General features: G+C 44.2%; 1 protein-coding gene across 2 annotated transcripts in view; it reads right to left on the bottom strand.

The window, feature by feature from the left end:
- The window catches only part of Susd4 (sushi domain containing 4), a 110,671-nt gene that overhangs the window by 9,116 nt on the left and 82,021 nt on the right, over window positions 1-19,534 (bottom strand). For both annotated transcript variants that reach the window (XM_042681877.1, XM_042681878.1), the window contains exon 5: window positions 17,830-18,018. In XM_042681877.1, the coding sequence (XP_042537811.1) occupies window positions 17,830-18,018 (189 nt within the window). The remainder of the gene's footprint in view (window positions 1-17,829; window positions 18,019-19,534) is intronic.

Here is a 19,534-nt window from a genome sequence, read left to right as displayed (position 1 = left end):
AAAGCTTGCTATGAGACTTCAGATTCCCTAAATAAGTTCTCCCTACCCCCACCCACCCCCCACCCCTGTTTCCCTATCCTAGAAAGTTCATGGGCAGCTCCTTTTATTCCCATGGAAGTCCTGTACTCACGCCTTCTGCTTCTTGTCCTTTTCAGATTAAGTCCAGGACAAGCACCAGCTTCCTCAGGACACCTCTGTACCTAGCCAATGACTGCATTGTTTACCCAGATGCTTCTTGACCTACAGTGTATGTGTCCTGATAATTCATCATACAACTAGTGTAAATCCTGTCTCATTAGCAGTGTATAATTGTAATGTTAGATTTGATCAGCTAATACTTGTTGAAGGCTTCATGAGATGCTGATCTATAGTTTTCTTGTAATTTCTTTGTGATGTTAGGGTAATGCGGCCTCACAGAATGAGTCAGGAAGTACTCCCTCCACCTTCATCTTCCCACTCAGTTTCCTCCCCTATCAAACAAGAGAAATCTACTTACTAGAGTTTTTGTGAGGATTGTAAGAGTGAAGGAACCTTGGCAAGCAGCTTGCTAACGGAGGTTCACACTCGGTACTAAATTTGCTTGGCTTATTTTCAGAGGCAGGGGCCTATAGCCCTAGCATCAACACAAGGTGAAGTTGCTGGGGTGTTTGGGAAGAGGGGAGCATTTTTGCTGACTACCTGGTGACTGCTGACTAACAGATTTCAAGTTAAGGAACAGCTCACGTAACCTCTGACCACAGGTTCTCTGCTTCAACAGCGACCACTGAGAGGCACAGAAAAGAGACTTAACTTCTATTATGTTTGGGCCATGATCTATTTTTGGGAACCTTCACAGTAACGGTCTATCATAAACAGCTAACCTAAGAAATGAGTAACAGATAAGCATTTATTCTGTGAAACAGGATTAGCTGCTTGAACAATGGTCAGCACTCACGCTTGTTGCCATTTGATGCTGCATTTGAAGAGTGTCTTAATGACTTGAGTCCGTGGTTCTTTAGCTCTATTTGTACACTAGAAACACCTGGGGAGTTTTGTCCATTTAGCCAGTGTTGGGTTCTGGTCTTGACTAGGCCTTTACAACTTTCTCAGTGCTTCTACATGGTAATTAGAGTTGAGGAGTACTGCCTAATGCAGTTATGATAGACAGCTGGAATAAAACCATCAAGTTTTTCTCCATTTTCTACCTGCTAGGGATCGGGGCATATTATACTCTGGAGCTAGTGGGTCTTCCCTTTCCACCAGGTCCTTGCCATCTGAACTGTGGAATCAGCTAGGAGCTCAGAAATACAAGGCTCAGTCTGGATATAGTGGCACATGTCTGTAATTCTAGATACTCAAGAGATGGAGGCAAGAGAATCATAAGTTTGAGGTCACTTAGGAAAAGCTAACAGGGAGATCTTGTCTCAAAAACAAAAGCAAAGCAAAAGAACTAGGAGCATAGCTCAAACAGCAGAGCTCTGGTCCAATACACGTGAAGCCAAACGCACAGAGACTCTAGCCACACCCAAAACCTATTGAATGAGAAACTTCTTGTTGGCAGGACTCCCAGGTGATTCACACGCACTGTGAAGCCATGAGGAAACAGGGTAGCTGAGTTAAGGGGCAATGGGTAAGAAAGCTGGCGCTTAATGCCAGACTCTTGACCTCAGCTGGACATAAGGAGACTGGTCAAGCAGTGGGAGAATTGAAGGCACAGAAATTCTGTGTACTGGAGGGGAATTATCTCAAGACAGTCCAGCAAACTGTTTGCATGGCTCTTAATGAGACCTGTACAGAATCACCCGAGCTCTGCCTTCAGCAGTTCCGCTGCCTTCTAATGGTCAAAGCTGCCTCTGAACTAGCTGTCTCCCATTCCATCTAAGTTTGGATAATAATTCCAGGTAGCAGCATGAGACTCTCCATGCAAAAGTCACAGCTATTTCCGAGGTTACATGGGAAACTTTGCTTTTAGCCTGGGGGCGGGGGCGAATCAATAAACATTATACAGCACATTACATTTTCCACTTCTGTTGCAACAACACGAAAGGCCAATAAATGTGTCTGCCCAAGGAAGCAAATGATCATGAGTTGGGGACTTTGCTTGTTTCCAGGCTGGATGGAACATGGCATTTACCTCCAAGATGTGCTGATAGATCACATTTATGATCAAAAGTAGCCAGTGACCCTAGGTGGGGGAGGGGCTCGTGAGCTGCTCTCTGTCTCAGAGTCACCACATTAGGCTGTCTCCAAAGAAACAGAGAGTGCATCTGATGATGGCTGTGAACCTCCCACACAAAAACAAAGGCAAGGCTTCACGTAAGCAATCGGCAGCATGCGTGGTGTTGCTGCCGCCTGGAACGCACAAAGGAGCTCACAGGTGAGGGAACAGGTGTAAAGCCGTGATGGACTCTGACAGTTTGTGCAGCAGTGGAAGAGTGGTGCTGAAATCCAAAGCTGAGGCATCTTTCTGGGTTTCGATGGGGCTGTGCTTCCCTGCAAAGGCCAGAGTACCGGCTAAATGGAGGACAGCCCCCACCACTGAGAGGTGAAACAAATCACAAGGCATCAGTGGAGTCACAGTAACCTGAAGGCCGTGACCCCTTTTGAAGCATAATCTGCAATTCCTCAGGGCATCTTCATTTTCCTTCTTTTCTTCCCTCTCTCCCTCCCCCTATCTCTTTATCTCTCTCCTCCCTTCCTCCCTCCCTCCCTCCCTCCCTTCCTTCCTTCCTCTCTTGCCCCTCTTCCTCCCCTCCCTCCCTCCCTCCTTTCTTCCCTCCCCCTCTTTCTTTCTCTTTCCTTTCTTTCTTTCGATGATGATAATACTAGGGCTTGAATTCAAGGCTGGCACTATACCACTTGAGCCACACCTCTACAAGTCTCACAGACTTTCCTGCTTAGGCTGACTTCAAACTGCAATCTTCAGATCTCAGCCTTCTGAGTAGCTAAGATTACAGGCATGAGCCACTAGTGCCTGACATCTTCATGTTTTTAGGGGCACAAGATTCAAAAGAGTTATGTGTCCCACAAGGTTAGCCACAAAGTCCACAAATAAAGGGGGGCATTTGGTGGTACTCCTTTCTCTTTCTTTCTGTATTCCCACCATAGAGACAATGCTGGAGTTCAATGTTGCCAGTATATCTAATTCTGGTTATTTTCAAATTCTCCCTCTGGACCCTAGATCACAATGGCACACAGATAAATTAAGGTATAGAATTTTCTGTACCTTAAGTTTTTGTGCTATCTTTTTTCCTTAAAATGTTGGTGTCTCTTCCTTCTTATTTAATAGCAAGTTCTAACAGATAAGGAGATAAATATTTAAGTAGTCAGATAATAATATTGGAAACTCACTGGCCATGCTATGTTAGCTGTATGTGTGGGTTGTGTATGTGTAGTTCTGACTGTGGTTTTAAAGTACACATAGATTACAAATGCACATACATTACAAATAGCTACACATTAGGCAATAAAAGTTCTAAGATCAACATGTTAGAATTAATCTGATCAGTTTCTCAGAATCCTGTAAAAAAAAAAAGAAGCTATTCTGTAAGGAGGAAGTGTTACACTTTTCAGACATACGAACAAGTGAGAAGCACTGCCTAGGAAGGCATGGACAATGAAAGAAGAAGAAGAAAAGGAAAAGATAGAGGATGACAGGAAAAGCAAAGGTAAGAGCTATAATGTGAAGGAAGGAAAAACAGCCCGGAACTAATAAGGCAGTGTTTTAACTAGATACCTCATGAGGTTTAGACACAATGGTCAGCCACTTAGAGTTACACGGCCTTGGATATTTTACTCTCTCTTTAAATTTTATTTCCACTTCCATTCATTTCTCTTTTACTTTCTAGCTGAGCTTTAGTTTCCGTCGCCTGTAAAGCAGCAATAGGGACGCCAACATTGCAGATCTTTTATAAGAATTAGAAATACTATCTGTAAATCAGCAAGCACAGAGTGCCTAGAATAAAATTAGCTGCTCAATAAAAGGAGACAGTTACAATTTCTATCAACATTACGAGCCAATGAGATAAAATGCAAGTACTAGTTACAACCACCACACCTCATGCCTATTTCACTTAATCTAACGATGGTTCTACAGGGCAGGTACTGCTATGGAACCCTTTTGAAGCTCAGAAAGATGAAGCTATTTGTCCAAAGGTCATCTGGTGATTGAACAGCAAGCAGAGCTGTGACTGGCCCTTATATGAGGTTGACTCTGAATTCTTCACAGTACTCTCTTGCCATCTCGTGGGGTTTTAAGGGTATATAGAAGAAAGAGAGTGCAGGGCCTCCCAGTGATTTCTTTTATCTGCTAAGCATGCATCGTGTACAGTGGGGTTAGTTTGGAAAAGTCATGATACAGAGAGAGAGTAAAGGTGAGCTGGAGAAGCTCTAACACTATGTGCTCTGCTGGTATGCAAAAGCAATGAGCAATCCAAAGGATGCTAGCCAACTCAGTTTGGGAAGAGTTAAAGACCACAGGTACAAAATTAAGAAACTTGAGGGGAGAGGAGGGGTATGGAGGGATGAGGGAGGTTGGTGAAAGATGTGACCCTGATCAAGATGCGCTGTCCTCATAATTCCTCACTGAATGGCAATTCCTTTATATAGCCACTCAAAGTTAAAAAAAAAATAGTCCCGTTGATCTGGAAACAAAAGATAGGGTGGAAACAGGGGAAGTTTGCTTCTCATCAAGGCAGGAAGACTGAATTGTATGTGTCTTTCTGTGCCCTAAGCTCTTATGCTGAAATCCCAACCCTTGGAAATGTGACCAGGTTTGGAAATTGGGTAGATTGCAGATGGAATCAAGTTAAGATGAAGTCACACTATGGAAGGGTAGGGCCTTGATGCCAAGTGACCTCATTAGAAGAGTGGAGAGACACACAGAGAAAAGATGTACACAGGAAACAAGGTACTTGTAACCACAGAGGGGATGAAAGGGGAGCAGCTGCAAACCAAGGGCCATCAAGGACTATGGCCATATCAGAAGTGAGGAGAGACAAGGAAGGATGCTACTGAAGTCTCAGAGGAAGTAGGGTCCTATCGACAATGGACTTCTTCCCTCCAGAGCCATCAGAGAATAAGTTTCTGTTGTTCTAAGCCACCTGGTTTGTGGAATTTTGCTACTGCAGTTCTGGCAAACAAGTGTTGCATGAATCCATCCTTAGCCCAGGAGACAGAGGCCCAGCCCTTAGGCCAGGTCTGCAAGGTAGCATGAGGGTTTCCTAGGTCCTGTCAGAATGCGTCTGGAGTAACTAGACTCTGAAGATTCCTCAGACGGAACTGAAAAGTAACTATTAAAACAGTTTACTCCTGAGACTTGTAGCAGTGGGCAGGGTGGGGTAAAAGTAATATAAAGAGGCCGAATCCAAGGCCTGAGATTGCCAGAACTTCCTGGAAAGATAACTGTAATTCTTCCTGGGAGGTGTCAACAGAAACCAAGTTGGGAGTGCAGAAAGCCACCCACAATTAATGTAAAAGGCTAAACATGTCCAACAGTATGCCTGGGTAAGATTCTACTTGGCTATTATTTTAGCCCTGGCTGTCTAGAAAATTCTTGACTTTTCAGCTTCCTATTCATTTACTTTTTTCCCCAGTACAAAAAAAAAATCTCTGAATAAGATACTTATGGTATGAAGATAGACTGATGTATGCAAATTATTCCCTTGTGATAGCTTGAGATGAGGACTAGTTTTAAATCTGAGTTTCAATATAATTGGCTGTCTCAAAAAAAATCTAACTGATGTTTCCAACTTCATAGTAGTCCAGATCGCTTATTAAATCCCTTCCTGTCACTGAAAGAGATGGGGTTAGAAAATGCACTGGATTCTCTCTTGATTGAGGACACACTGGGTAGAATATGTGCAAAGTCCCAGGCTTTGCCTCAGCAGGCAATTCCTGGGAGAAAGCTGAGCTGTGAGTGAAGCATTGTCTTCTTAAAACACTTTTTACTTCAGAGGTAGCTGGGCACAGTTACAGTCAGGCAGGATATTGTACAAAACTAAACTCTAAAGTCTTTTGGACAAAAGGAGAAAATGATTGCGGGCACCGGCATTGAGGGTGTAGGATCTACCAAGAAAAAAAAATTGCATGGTAGAGATGAACAAGGACAGGCGTGGCTTTTTTTTGTTTTGTTTTTGCTTGCTTCCTACCCAGTTGTGTGGTTACTTTGGGAAAAGAGGAAGGCAATTCTGGAAGTGTTTTATAAAGGAAAGCGGGGGTGGGGGGGTGGGGTGGGGGGGTGGAAGGGGAGACGTGGAAGAGAAGGAAAAAGGAGGGGGCTGGGAAGGTGGCTCAGTGGTAGAGCGCTTGCCTCGCATGCATGAGGCCCTGGGTTCGATTCCTCAGCACCACATAAGCAGAAAAAGACAGAAGTGGTGCTGTGGCTCAAGTGGTAGAGTACTAGCCTTGAGCTGAAGAGCTGAGGGACAGCACCCAGGCCCAGAGTTCAAGCCCCACAACCGACCAAAAAAAAAAAAAAGATTACTACAAGGAAAAAGGAAACAAGAGGCAGGAACAACCCAAACCACTCTGCCGAATACTGTACTGCCAAGTGCCTCCCAGCGTGACACAGCCTCGGAGTGTCTGAGGGGATTTATGGCCTTCTCTGTTGCACCTGATTGCAAGAGATTTTATTACTATGAAATACAAGTCATCTTGCTTTCTAGAAGGGAAAGGAGGAAATAAATCCTGCCTGCAGCAGGGATGGAGAAGATATCCTCGAGTTTAGGGACAAACACAGAGAATTTCCCATTGGTAGTAGCAATCTATTTTCTGAGCATAATGAAGTCACCCTCTGGCCCCAAGTTGAGGTTCTCGGATCATTGGTCATGACTTTGCTGTTGTTTAGCTCTTTGCCAGTTAAACACCACAAAATAAAGTCCTCAGCATGCATATCGGTGGAGCTTATGAAAACACAAAGAAATTGCAGGGAAAATACAAGAGAGCCATCAACTCAAGGAAGGAATGACCCTGTGGCCCAACCCTGCCTCACAACTCATCCAAACTGCAGAACAGGACAGGTGGCCTTCCCAGAGGGAGAGCGGTGTGTGTAGGTCATGCCTGGTGGGATCTCCTCTGAGTGCGTAGGAGGAGAGGTGGTTGGAGTGCTTTTCTAAGGTTCTCTTTCTTGATTTGCTGAGGGACACTGTTTAGAACACTGAGGCTGTCTGCTTTGCGACCCTGTCCTGTTCCTCTGACCCCACTCAAAATTTCTTAAATGATATTTGAAGAAAAAGACGTCTATTTCAAAAGCCCAGGAGAGATAGAGAATGGATGGTCACATTTCCAACGAGGCGAAATAAAGTGAGATGGTGAGGCCAGATCTGCCATGGGGTGAGAGCTGGCAAAGCACAGATACATAGCAAGAGTAGGAGGGAGATGTTTGGAAAGATCCATCAGCTTAGAAGAAAAAGAGTCCAGGAAGGAAGAGCAGCAATGCCTGAGAACTTGAGTCTACTTGAAAAACAAGAACCAGGTCTGTTGGTTTTCTTAGGATAAAAAGATCCGTGTTTTCTGATTCAATATAGGAAAAAATAAAACAGAAAAGAATGAAGATTCTTGAAGCTGTGGCACAATCTCCCTGGGGTAAAGAGTGATGCGTGATGATTAAAAAAAAAAAAAGGGAAGATGCCATTGTGCAATTACTCATTGTAGAAAAGGAAAGAACTGTACATGGCGATCCTGAGAAGCATGCTGAGATAAGCAAGCAGTTATGTCTTGTCATCACTCTGCTGTCATGCAAGCACCGTACATGGAAACAATCTTCAGATAATTTACTATCGCTTGTTGAACAATAAATGAGCAGGTATGCTTGTGAGTTTGCATTTGCTGCTAATAAATTACCCCACCAGAGTCGCAGATAAGAAGGTAGCTTCCACAAGAACAGTGCCAGCCACAGGCCTTTCAATTATGGACATCAGAAGGGCAAAATAGGGGTGTTACCTGCTTACACGTGCCCAGACCACAGAATGCATTTCCACTCACAAGCTGACCTCTCCTTGTTTGAGACAGGGCTTTACAAGCTAATGTCACACACGAGAGGAAACAAACATAAGCATGTTTTCAAAGCAAACGACGATCCTTACGTTTTTGAGAATGTGACCTAAAATTCCCATAAGACTTTAACAAATGTAAGCCGAGTCCCTAATTAAGGTTAGAAACTAGCTATCTACTTACATACTTGAAAGCAGGATGTCTGAGGAGATGGAATTTCTTTGTGATCCCAGAAAATCATTCACTCTTTTTGGTCTCAAGTTCCCAAGAAGGCAGAAATGAGGGCATGGTTTTCAGACTACACTGGCAAATTCTTCCCTCCAATAAATCTTGAATGGGAACACACTAGGTAAATATGTAAAACAAACCCCACAGGGGTGGGGACAGCCTAGAACAAAATGACCCCAACTTCCCTCATTGCTTCCCAAGGCACTTCCTGTGCATTTGAGCCTGATCAACACCATCTGACCAGGTATTACCTGAGCTCTTAAAAACCTCTCAAGTTGGTAAAGCAGAGGGAAGGGAATAGCCTGGGGTAAGCAGATAAATCAGAGGGCTTCCTTCCACCTTCTTGTGAATAGAGGTCCCACTGCTACCAGGGAAAAGAGGAGAGAAAAGCATCATTTACTGCCCTTTTGTTCATTTTCTGCTGATTCAATTTCATAGTGGATCCAGCTGCTGGTGGCAGCCTTATGAGTGACTCCTCAGGGAACCTGAAGGGCCAGGAGAGGCTAATGGAGATCATGCCCCAGACAGTTGGTCTACTCGGAGAGAGCGAGAGGGGAGGAGGGTATTGGGTGACCAGTTGGTCACTGTCATTATCATTTACAGCCCAGGAGAGCCAGACCTGAATTCTAATAAGCAGAGGCCCCACAGTGCTCAGTCCACACGGGTCGGCACTGGAGACTTACCTGGAAAAAAGGAGGAAGGGGCAGAGGGAGAGAGGAAAGAATCCTCTCACATGCCAAGCATTGTAGGCACTGCAACTTAAGAGGAATCCCATAGTATAGCTCTTCTACCTCCCAGAGCCTGGTGTCCTGGGTGCATTACAAGAGTGGCATTAGCAGCAGGTACAGGCTCAGGAAGCACATGGGCTGGGCTGTTGATGAAGAGGTAACCTGGGGGAGTTTTCTGAAGCCCAGTCTCCTCATCTGCCATTGGCACAAACTTTCTTCTCAAGACTGGTTAGGAGGGAAGGTCACATAATAAAGGCACTTCCAAAGCACCTGGCATGGGAGAGGCATCCAAAATGTTACAAGGCAGTTTTAAGCGTGAAAACATGCCACCCAGCAGGCCTACAAAAGCAGAGGAGAAGGCATGGTTTGTCATGAGTTATTCAAGAGATGTTCAGAATATTGTTTCTCCCTGTTCAAGAACGCAGGCGAGAGAAGGAGACAGAGAAGATGGAAGGGCATGGGCTCTCCCCTTGTGAGATGGTCACTAGGCTGCGCCCAAGCCAGCTCACCTCTAGTGTTGCCAATAAATTCAGGTCTACAAAGGAGGTGCTAACCCAGGGGAGAGGGGAGGGGAGGAAGGTACTGGGGATGTCTATGGTCTTCTATGTCCTATATTCTGTGATCAGTAATTCAAAGTCGTCATCATGAAACTGGGCATGGTGACCCATGCCTTGTCATTCTAGCGCTGAGAAGGACTATGAGTTTGAGGCCAGTCTGGGTTAGATAGCAAGACTATCTCTCAAACAGCAACAAGCACTGGAGCTCTTAGGTAGCATGCACGGGGTCAATTGCCAGCACCGCAGAAATCAACAAATAAAAGCAATAATCCACACCATGAAATCCCTAATGTGATCCTTGACATTTCCCTTGTTCTTCTTGAAGTCCAAGAAGACTTATTTTTTTCTACTTATGAAAGGATGAGACCTACAAAAGAAGTGGGAGACTGAGTCTTGCTTGCTTGCCTGATGAGAAATAACAATGCAAGGACACAAGAGGTACTGGGAGGGTGGCTCTCCTCTGTTTTGGGGAAGTGATAGCATGAGAATGAACCTCCTTATCATGGACCATAATTTATTTCTTTTCTTTTCATTTTAGGGTCAAGTAAGTCTAGGACTTGAACTTGGTACTTTACACTTTTGCTCACTGGCTAGTGCTTTACTGACTGACTTATGCCTCCAACCCCATGGACCAACTCCTTGGGAACAACCCTAGCCTCCTTATAGTGTTTAATTTTCCATTTGGGAATGGGAGCAATATGCTCCTGGTGGACTGTATGGACAGTACCTTCGAGGCTGTCCTCTATATACTGCCTCCCGGAGCCTTTCTCTTTCTCTCTGATCTCCTGAGGTAGGCAGTGTTTCCCATTTGATGAGGTCCAGATTTGAGCTGTGTTGCTCCTGTTCGCTCCACTAGGTTGGCTTTGAAGTCCCAGGGCACTTCCGAGTGACAGCAGGATTTCCAGAGGGAGAAATCATGGCAGGTGCCTCTTAGGCCAGGCGTCTCTTGTACCTGAATGTGTTTTGACTTGGGAACAAAGTACATTGCAAAATGCAGCTGGGAGACTAGGAGCCCTCCACATCTAAGCTGGCTTTTGAGGTTTGATCTCAAATTGGAACCTTTCAAGTTATTTCATATTTGGCCAAACAGGGTTCTTCAGTTTCTTAGTTTTTTCTACTTATGAAAGGATGAGACCTAAAAAGGACCTTTGGGCACCAGTGGGTTCCTAGAAAATCACACCGCCGCCTTCTCTGTAATTGAATCCAATACTGTCTGATCAAACCTCTGTCTCCATCCATGTGAACTAGGGGATAAAGGGGAACAGGGCCATCACTTTGGGCATTCTGAGCTGGGGGAGTAGTTGGATTTAGAAACAAAAATTGCATGTTTTTTTTTTAGCTGTTTGGAGCTGTGTGTGTGTGTGTGAGAGAGAGAGAGAGAGAGAGAGAGAGAGAGAGTGTGTGTGTGTGTTTGTGTAAACCGGCCCTAGGGCTTGAACTCAAGCCCTGTGTGCTGTCTTTGAGCCTTTTGTGCTCAAGGCTAGCACTCTACCACTTGAGCTTCAGCTCCACTTCTGGATTTGGGGTTGTTTAATTGGAGATAAGCATTTCATGGATTTTTCTGCCAGGCTGACTTTGGACCACAATCCTTAGATCTCAACCTCCTGAGTAACTAGGATTACAGTCATGAGCCACAAGTGTCCGGCTCTGGCTTTTAATGGGGTCACTTTTACTTATTTCTGGAAGAAATGCTAGTCATAAGGATGAGAAAGTCCCTGGGGATGGAAAAGTCATTGCCCAACTGATCACAGAGAAAGCTGTAGCATCCACAGCACTAATTCTGTTCAGGGAGTACTGTAGACAGACAAACATACCAAATCCCAACCAGCTACAAGTGGCTCACCTACTTGCCTCTCCTAGTACTTTCACAACCATGAACATGCCACTTTCTAGCCCCTTCTTGGTGGCCTCAGAGTAAGTAACGATCTCTACTGCCAGGGTCCTTGGACAACTGATAAATACAATATTATGAACTTAGCTCCATCTGCAGGTCAAAGCCCCAGAATGGCAGAAACCTGGATAACTTATATAACTATGTGTTCTGGATCTTGTAAATTCCTCAGCATCTAGGAATAACAAATATTTACTGATTGGATACATGACTCTCAAAGGCATTTACTTTAACTAGCACACAGCTCAGATTTTAGTATCTCTCTTTTCAAAGACTAATCTCACTGCCTGGTCCTTTTTCCATGTGATTGCCTCTCCCTTACTAATCTACTGCCTTTTAAAATCTACCGAAAGAAAGACTTCTGGCTGGAGATGAAAGGTTACTAATTTAACATGAAAACAGAGGAAAATCTTGAAGTGGACGGAACTACAACCAAGGATCCCACATTCCACATGTGCTTCAAGCATCTGTTCTGACCCTGGTCATATGACTCAAAGGTGTACAGTCAGGTGATCACTGCTTTTCTTAACTTACTCTTAGAGCAAGCTGCCATCAGGAACTTCTCTAACTAGATACTTAGGGCCCTGCATCACTTTCAGGCCATTGGAAAGCCTGAATGGAAAGAGCACGTTCCATAGACCAAGAGGCTCTTGGATGGTTCTTCCTCCTATAGAGAAAGAGACCTGTTTTGCAGATACCATAGCTAGCATGTGTTGCAGCCCCAGCCACACCCTGCCTTGGGGATTCTGGGTAGCTCATACCTCTGCTTCCTCAACTACCTCATATATTCAGGCTTCCTCCTCTGCAGCTACCCACTTCGTCGTGAGGTCACTGCCTGTCTTACGCCTCTCAGTGTCTTTCCACATTCCTGACTCGAAACCTTGAGGCCAGCGCCCTCCATACACTAAGGCGCAATGCTTAGGCTCATGAGCGCTGCAGAGCTTCAGAACGCACAATCCTTTTATATGAGTGAGGTTCAGATGCTCTCTTCCTACAGTTCAAATAGAGACAGAAAATAGATGACTGTTTGGTCTTTGGGGACAATAAACAAAAATTCCAGAAATCCCTGGGTAAAAATTTCACTTTGCAATTGCAATATCACCTACTGAAACTGCCCTTCCATGTCTTCCAAAAAGACATCTCTCCTCTGCGACTTTTTTCACAGTTGTGGTATGTGTATGTGTCTGCCATCTGTAATGATGCTATTCTCTAGGCAGAGTGATTTGTCTTCTTCTTCTTCTCCCCATTAGACTCTAACCTCTGAGCTGGGCACCAGTGGCTCACGTCTGTAATCCTAGCTACTCAGGAGGCTGAGATCTGAGAATCATGGTTCAAAGCTAGCCGGATCAGGAAAGTCTGTGAGACTCTTATCTCCAATGAACCACTAGAAAACCGGAAGTGGCACTGTGGCTCAAGCGGTAGAGCGCTAGCCTTGAGCTGAAGAGTTGAGGGACAGTGCCCAAGCCCAGAGTTCAACCCCCACGACCAACAAAAAAAAAAAAAATTATGTTCTTTGGTTTTCTTTGCAATTTCCTGGGGTCTACTCCAGTGTTTCTCTGGGCCTAGCAGTTGTTCAATAAACACTGCTGGCAAAGGAAATGGATTTCTTGGCATTTAGAAATGAGAGATTCCTTGCACTCATTATCAAAAGTTCCTGGTGTTCTGGATTCTGTGTGTGTGTGTGTGTGTGTGTGTGTGCATAAAAAAGACACTGACAAAGATGAAAGCCTCAAAGGCCATGACAGCATAAGGAAGAAAAGAATTTAGCTATGCCAAGGTCAGGAAAAACACTTGGGCCCAAAGAAAAAAAAGCCCAAACACAAGGATCTATGGAGCATCTTCCAAGGCCCGAAATTTTGATGTCAAAGGCTTTAGTCGATGAGGCATGCTTCAGGATGTGCTCACTTGCAATAGCTCCTTGAAATGCACAGCCCACATCTACATATTGGTCCTTGGAACTCTTGCCACCTTTGTTGGCACTTGTCAGTCTGTCTTTTCAAATGGCCAGCTCCTCATGAAGCCAGATCTAGATGATGGGATTGTTCATAAGTGAGTGTGACAGCCATCACTCAAACATTGGTTTTCTATTCCACCAAGGAGAGGAGGTACCATGCAGCAGGAAGATCCTTGCACTGAGCTAGAGGGTGTGGACAGGTCATGTCATCCTCTAAGGTGAGAGTGTCTCTGTCTGTACAAGGAGACCACAATCTCTGCCCAATTCATTAGCCGAAGTGAGGTTCCACTAGAACTGTGAACCAATGAGCACTGGCAGCAGGGCCATGCTCTGACCTTCCAATCTCCTACAACAGGGATTCTTCAAGGAGGATAGCTAGACTGGACAGACACATTCCTTCCTACACAACAAGCCTTTGAAACTTTTTTTGACTCTTTAAAAATGACTATGAAAATACCAAACTCTTTTCCTCCCACTGGAATGTAATCAGAACAACTCATTAGGTGATGCACCTGGGTGATTAAGATCCACACCTTTGAAGTGACAATATCCACACTCAAGTTCCAGCCCCCTTAGGTATGAGTGCGCGGGTAGGTTACTAAGCTTTCAGAAGCCCAGTTGGCTCATCAACACGATGGGACAGACAGCAGACAACGGACATTATGAGGATCAAACGACACTTTGGCAAGATCCTGACACATAAATAGCCAGCCAGTCTGATGTCAGTCACCACTTCTAATCAATACTCGCATCTCTTCCATTATCAGCTTGGGGAATCCAAGCTTCTTTGTCACAGAAGACTAGAAAAAGAGTTAAGGGTTGGTGGGGGGGAGGTCTGCAGTGACATGTACCCTAAGAGTGACAGGTCCACTGACAGTTGATAGTAAGATAGGAAAGGGATAAGAAGCCCATAGAGAAAGATTCCCACTGAGCCGCTGTCCACACAGTCCCTTGCTTGTGGGCTCAGAACACTTATAACATGGAAAAGCCCCTATCAGCAGATGATTCTACAGCACAGCGCAAAATGTCCACTGCGTTTTCTTGAAGAAATCACAATTTCAGCAAATAATTTGAGTCAAGGGGGAGAAAGTGTAGACGACACATTAAAGGGATACATTTCCTCGGGACGGTTCATCTATGCTGGATATCTTACAATAAAATTACATCAACAAAGACCTGATATTTAAAAAGAAGATATAAGATTAAAGTAACAACAACAGACACAATTAGAAAACGTTCTCAAGAATCTTTGCTTCTTCTTTTAACTCGTTGCATCCTTTGTTTTCTAAAGATGCAGAGTCTCATTCTGTTGCCCAGGCCAGTCTTTAACTCCAGTGTTCAATTGATCGTCCTGCTTCAGCCTGCCAAGGATCTGTGACTATGAGCATATAGCACCACTCACGCTTACTTTAACCCAGTTTCTGTCTAGTCTTGAGAAAAGTAATTCTTTAATTTACTCTGGGCCTCTCCATTTGGAATCATAGCTTTTGTACATTTAGATAGTGTTTCCTTGAAAGGGTTCAAAAACGAATTCCATCAGATAACATATTGAAAGTAAAACTAAACATTATTTTTATAAAACTGAGGCACTCAGGAGACACATGAAAATGAACTATACAATATGTGGGTGGAGATGGGAGGCAAAAATTGGGAGGGAGTGAAGGAAGGCGTGACATTGTCCAAAAAGAAACGTACTTATTATTGACTTATAAAGTGGTAACCCCTCTGTACATTTTCTTTATAATAACAATAAATTTTAAAAGATAGAAAAAAAAAACAGAGGAAACTGGTTATCAGTGGCTCATATCCTCGGAGGCTAAGAACAAGAGGACTGAGGTTTGAGGCCAGCCAAGGCAGGAAATCTGACTCCTTCTCAACAAATAGCAGGGTAGAGTGTCATATACCTGATACCTCAAAGCCACATGGGAAACAGAGATTGAGAGGATCTCAGTGCCAGACTAGCCCCAAGCAGAAAAGTCCACTAGAGTGTCTCCATAGAGGAGAGCCAGTGAAAATGAGAAGCCTAAAACTAGAGGATCATGGCTCAGATACATGCCCGAGTGGGAAACGATACCCTATTCTAAAAATAACCAGTAAATCAAACCAGGACTAGAGATGTGGATCAATGGTGGTGTTCTAGTCTTCCAACCCTAAGGCCCTGAGTTCAGTCCCCTGGTCTAATATTGCCAAAAAAAAAAAACCCAGTAAATGACAAGAAAACACTCCCCTTCCCCCGCCCCCAAAAACAAAAACAAAGCCTCCAAGTAACAACAATAAACATGAAGGACGAAAACACTAAGTGGCCTTGACAGCCTAGGTTTTCAGCATCCTTCCTTGGCTGGAGCCAACTGGTAGCAGCAAAAGAGCATGGTAAGTGAAGGGACTCATTTCTCAGCAGCTTTACTCATCCATCGCTCTCTGTTTAAAACCTCACACCACTGCCTCTGGAAGGTAGATTTGCTTTACATCTTATCCATATCATATTCTGGACCCCATAGAAACAATTTTCCAAATCCCCCAAATAAAGATGATCAGAACCCGACTGCTTGAAACAAAGTCCAATCAAATTTGAAAAGATTTTTAAAGTGGTCTTTTTAAATGGTTAAAAATCATGATAATGGCATCTTTAAACTGCCCTCTATCTGATTATTAGAGCAGGAAGAACACCAGGCAAACTAGGAAAGTAGCCCCTTTCATGGTAGACATGTACCTTGGCCTATTATAGGTGTCTGGAAAGACTATCTCCATTGGAAACAAAGGGGGTAATCTTGGCCTTCCAGGTTAGGATGGCCAGATTTAGCAAACAAAGATTCATATGCAGTTCTACTTGACTTTCAAATAAAGCATATTATTATTGTTGTTGTTGTTGTTATTGTTACCACAAGTTCCATGCAATATTTAGAACAAGCTCCTATTGGAAAAGTACTTGCTATCTGAAATCCATGTTTAATTGATGTCCCATATTTAAGCTAACAGCTCTACTCTTGGCTCCAGTCACTTGGGGAAATTGGGATGGGTAATAAGTTGGGGGTCAGTGAAGGTTCTATGGCTATCTTAGGAGTATGACAAAACTTACAGCACAAACCTGGTGTCCTTCCTCCCTCTCCTCTCCCTTCTTCCCTCTCCCCTCCCTCCCTCTTCTTTCCCAACTTTCTCCGAGGAGGTTCACTGGCTCAGGCCAAGCTCATTCCAAGTCACTTAGAAACCAATGCTTTTTTCAATTCCTCTGATCATCACCTGCATGACATCCTTTCCTCCTTGGTCTCCTACATCAGAGCTGCTTTAAACTTGTGAGAACTGATTCACTTCTACATTCTATTGTTTCTTATTTTGCTTCTTCCCCAAGCAAGGCTGTAAATAGGTGTGGAAGGGTTCTCTAAAATTGTTTTTTTAATTTACTTTTATTGCAATTTTTTATTAGCATACTAGGAGGTCTCTTGATTAAAGTCCCCCCTCACTTTTTCCACAGACAATCCCCCCTGCAAGTATTCATATGCCAAGAAGCACAGAAGGCATTGTTTCCAAATCAAAGAAAAGAGAAGGCTGAATTTTGTGTCTGACTTGCCTACTACAGAAGAGTTTATGGGCTCCACCCCCAGATACTGCCTTGATGCTGGCAATGGATTCTATCCCCCTCACTGACTCAGACCTCTGATTAGTGGTCTTTAGTGAGTCAACTTTATAACCATACAGATTTCATAAAAACACGGAAGAAGGAGCTCTGGCTCTCAGGCTTCCAAGGATGTGCTTGCAGTGAAACATTTACAGCTAAGCTATAAAATGCATGGAGATATGGAAGAGACATTGACACAACAATAAAACGAGGAGTGAGATTAATGATGCCATAATGCAATCTGTTTTCATTTGGCACAGAGAAAATTAAGTTTTGAAGCATTTCATTTAACTTTGCAATATTTTGCAGCTTAACCTTTGATGCTTGCAACCATTTGTGTGTGTGTGTGTGTGTGTGTGTGTGTGTGTGTGTGTGTGTGTGTGTGCACGTGTGTATATGTATGTGAATAATGGGGCTTGAACTCAGAGCTTAGGCACTGTCCATTTGCTTTATTTCCACTCAAAACTAGTGCTCTAACACCTGACCTATAGCTCCATTTCTGGCCTTTTTCTGGTTAACTGAAGGGTCTCATGGATTTTTCTGTTCAACTGAAGAGTCTCATGGACTTTTCTGCTCAGGTAGACTTTACCATGATCCTCAGATCTCAGTCTCCTGAGTAGCTAGGATTACAAGTATGAGCCACAGACACCTGGCCTACAAGATTTTCTTTTATCTGCTGTCTACTGCTTTAAGCCTCAGGATGGGGAAAGCAAATTTTGCATGTAGTTGGTATGGCTTTGTGGCAAATGATCTCTTCTGTGGACAGAGACATGGAAAGATTACTCCAAGAACTAAAGTTATTGCTGGCCCTAACTTGTAGCATCGCCTATCAAAAAATCTACTTCAAAGCTATTAAATATAACTTTCTAAAGGCTAAGATGTGTTACCTTCCAGAGCAAGGCACCGGGGTGGGCTGGATGACCAGATAAGGTTGTGTAAGCACTCAAGATACTCGGACCCCTCAAGTTTAAATCCAGGGAAGCAGCGATAGGCAATCACAGTCCCCACCGGGAAGGAGGTCTGGAACTCCGAGATGTTCACGTAGCCATTGGAAGAGGCTAGAGGTCTCAGGCAGCCTGGGAAGCATAAAAGAAGGAGGAAAGGTTTCACTTGGTCATCTTAGTGCATTCAAAAGTCAAATGGAACTCTGGAAGTCTTCAGGATTGCCTCATGGCTCCGAGGAGGGAAACATCTTGGTCTCTAGGCTTAGTTTCCATCTTCTAACTGGCTTATTACATTTAGGAGGCAAAGGTTTGCTTGTATGTTTGCCAATGTCACTGAGAGGGTTAAATAAGGAGTCCAGAAGTAGAGTTGAGGAGGGGATGTGTTTGTGATGAGGACTGGCAAATACAGATTGTGTGTATATCCTAGGCACAATGGCAAATGACTAAACCCTCCCCAGAGCTGACTTTGCCAAATACTGAGAATGTCTTGAAGGAATCTCTTAGGCACATTTCTTCCATGGACACCTCAGTATGTGACATCTGGACATCAGAGTGAGTGAGATTAAGTGAGGCACAGAGGGCAGGACTTAGAGAGTCACTCATTCTCCTGGTGTGCAGTAGCTAGCTTGCCACTGCTGTGCCCTGAGGCACAGAGCTCTCCAATCCCAGCTGACCCTGTCTGCTCTTGAACCAATCAATGCTCAGGACAAACTAGATCTGAATAAGTAGAGGAGCTCAACCATCTTTTCAAGAGACTCGTACATCCTTACATGTTTTTGATCTGAAAAGTGGCAATGTTGGTGGCAAAAGTAAAATTGGGGTGGGAATCTGGAACTCCTAGGAAGAAGTTACAGCCCTAAGCTACTTGCATGGATAAACTGGTATCTCCTAAATAAACACTGACTCTGATCCATCGTGAGCAGCAGGCATCTGAACACTGCTTTCCAAAATGTAAAAGTTCCCACAAAAAAAATGCCCACCCCAACAGGCCTTCTAGCAGCTTCCCACGCCCAGGAGATGGCAGGGGTTAAAATTTGTGCAGCTAAGCAGAGCTGAGAGGAAAAGGTAGGTTGTTCACTCTTGGTTGGAGATAGTCCATCCTACATATAATAGGAGAAAATGGGCTTCAACTCAATAGTTCAATGGGATTTCCATTTGCACTTCTAGATAATAGAGAGGAGCTTCCTCAGGATTTAGACCCTGGATCTATAGGTGCAAATAAAAGTTACAGAATGAAATGTCACTCTAAGGGCCAATTAATTCCTGCAGGGGGCTCAGCCAGGTGTCAGGCTGTCAAAGGCAACTCGGATTCCTCATTCCTTGTGCTATGCCAGGTGAGCAGCAGAGAGGAAGCTGATGCAGTGACAGCTGGCAGAACACCTGTATAGCAAGAGGCAAAGTAGGGGGGTGGGGGGGGGGGTGGTCACAAGACAGGCCAGGGCATCTCCTCTGTGAGATGGAGGGCTCTGAGGGGAAATGAGCACAGGGTATGAGTGTATTGTTTGAAGCGGCACATCTCTCAAATGTAGCCATCCAGGCACTAAGGGTTCTATCCAATGGTAGAGCACTTGCCTAGCATATATGAGGATCTGGGTTCAATCAGGAGAACAGAGAGAGAGGGAGAGGAGAGAGAGAGAGGTGAGAGAGA

This window comes from Dipodomys spectabilis, unplaced genomic scaffold (genome assembly GCF_019054845.1).
Source record: "Dipodomys spectabilis isolate Male_0828 unplaced genomic scaffold, ASM1905484v1 ptg000069l, whole genome shotgun sequence".
In the NCBI taxonomy this organism is placed as follows: domain Eukaryota; kingdom Metazoa; phylum Chordata; class Mammalia; order Rodentia; family Heteromyidae; genus Dipodomys; species Dipodomys spectabilis.
The sequence above is the reverse complement of the archived record's forward strand: the minus strand, read 5'-3'. Positions and strand labels throughout refer to the sequence as shown.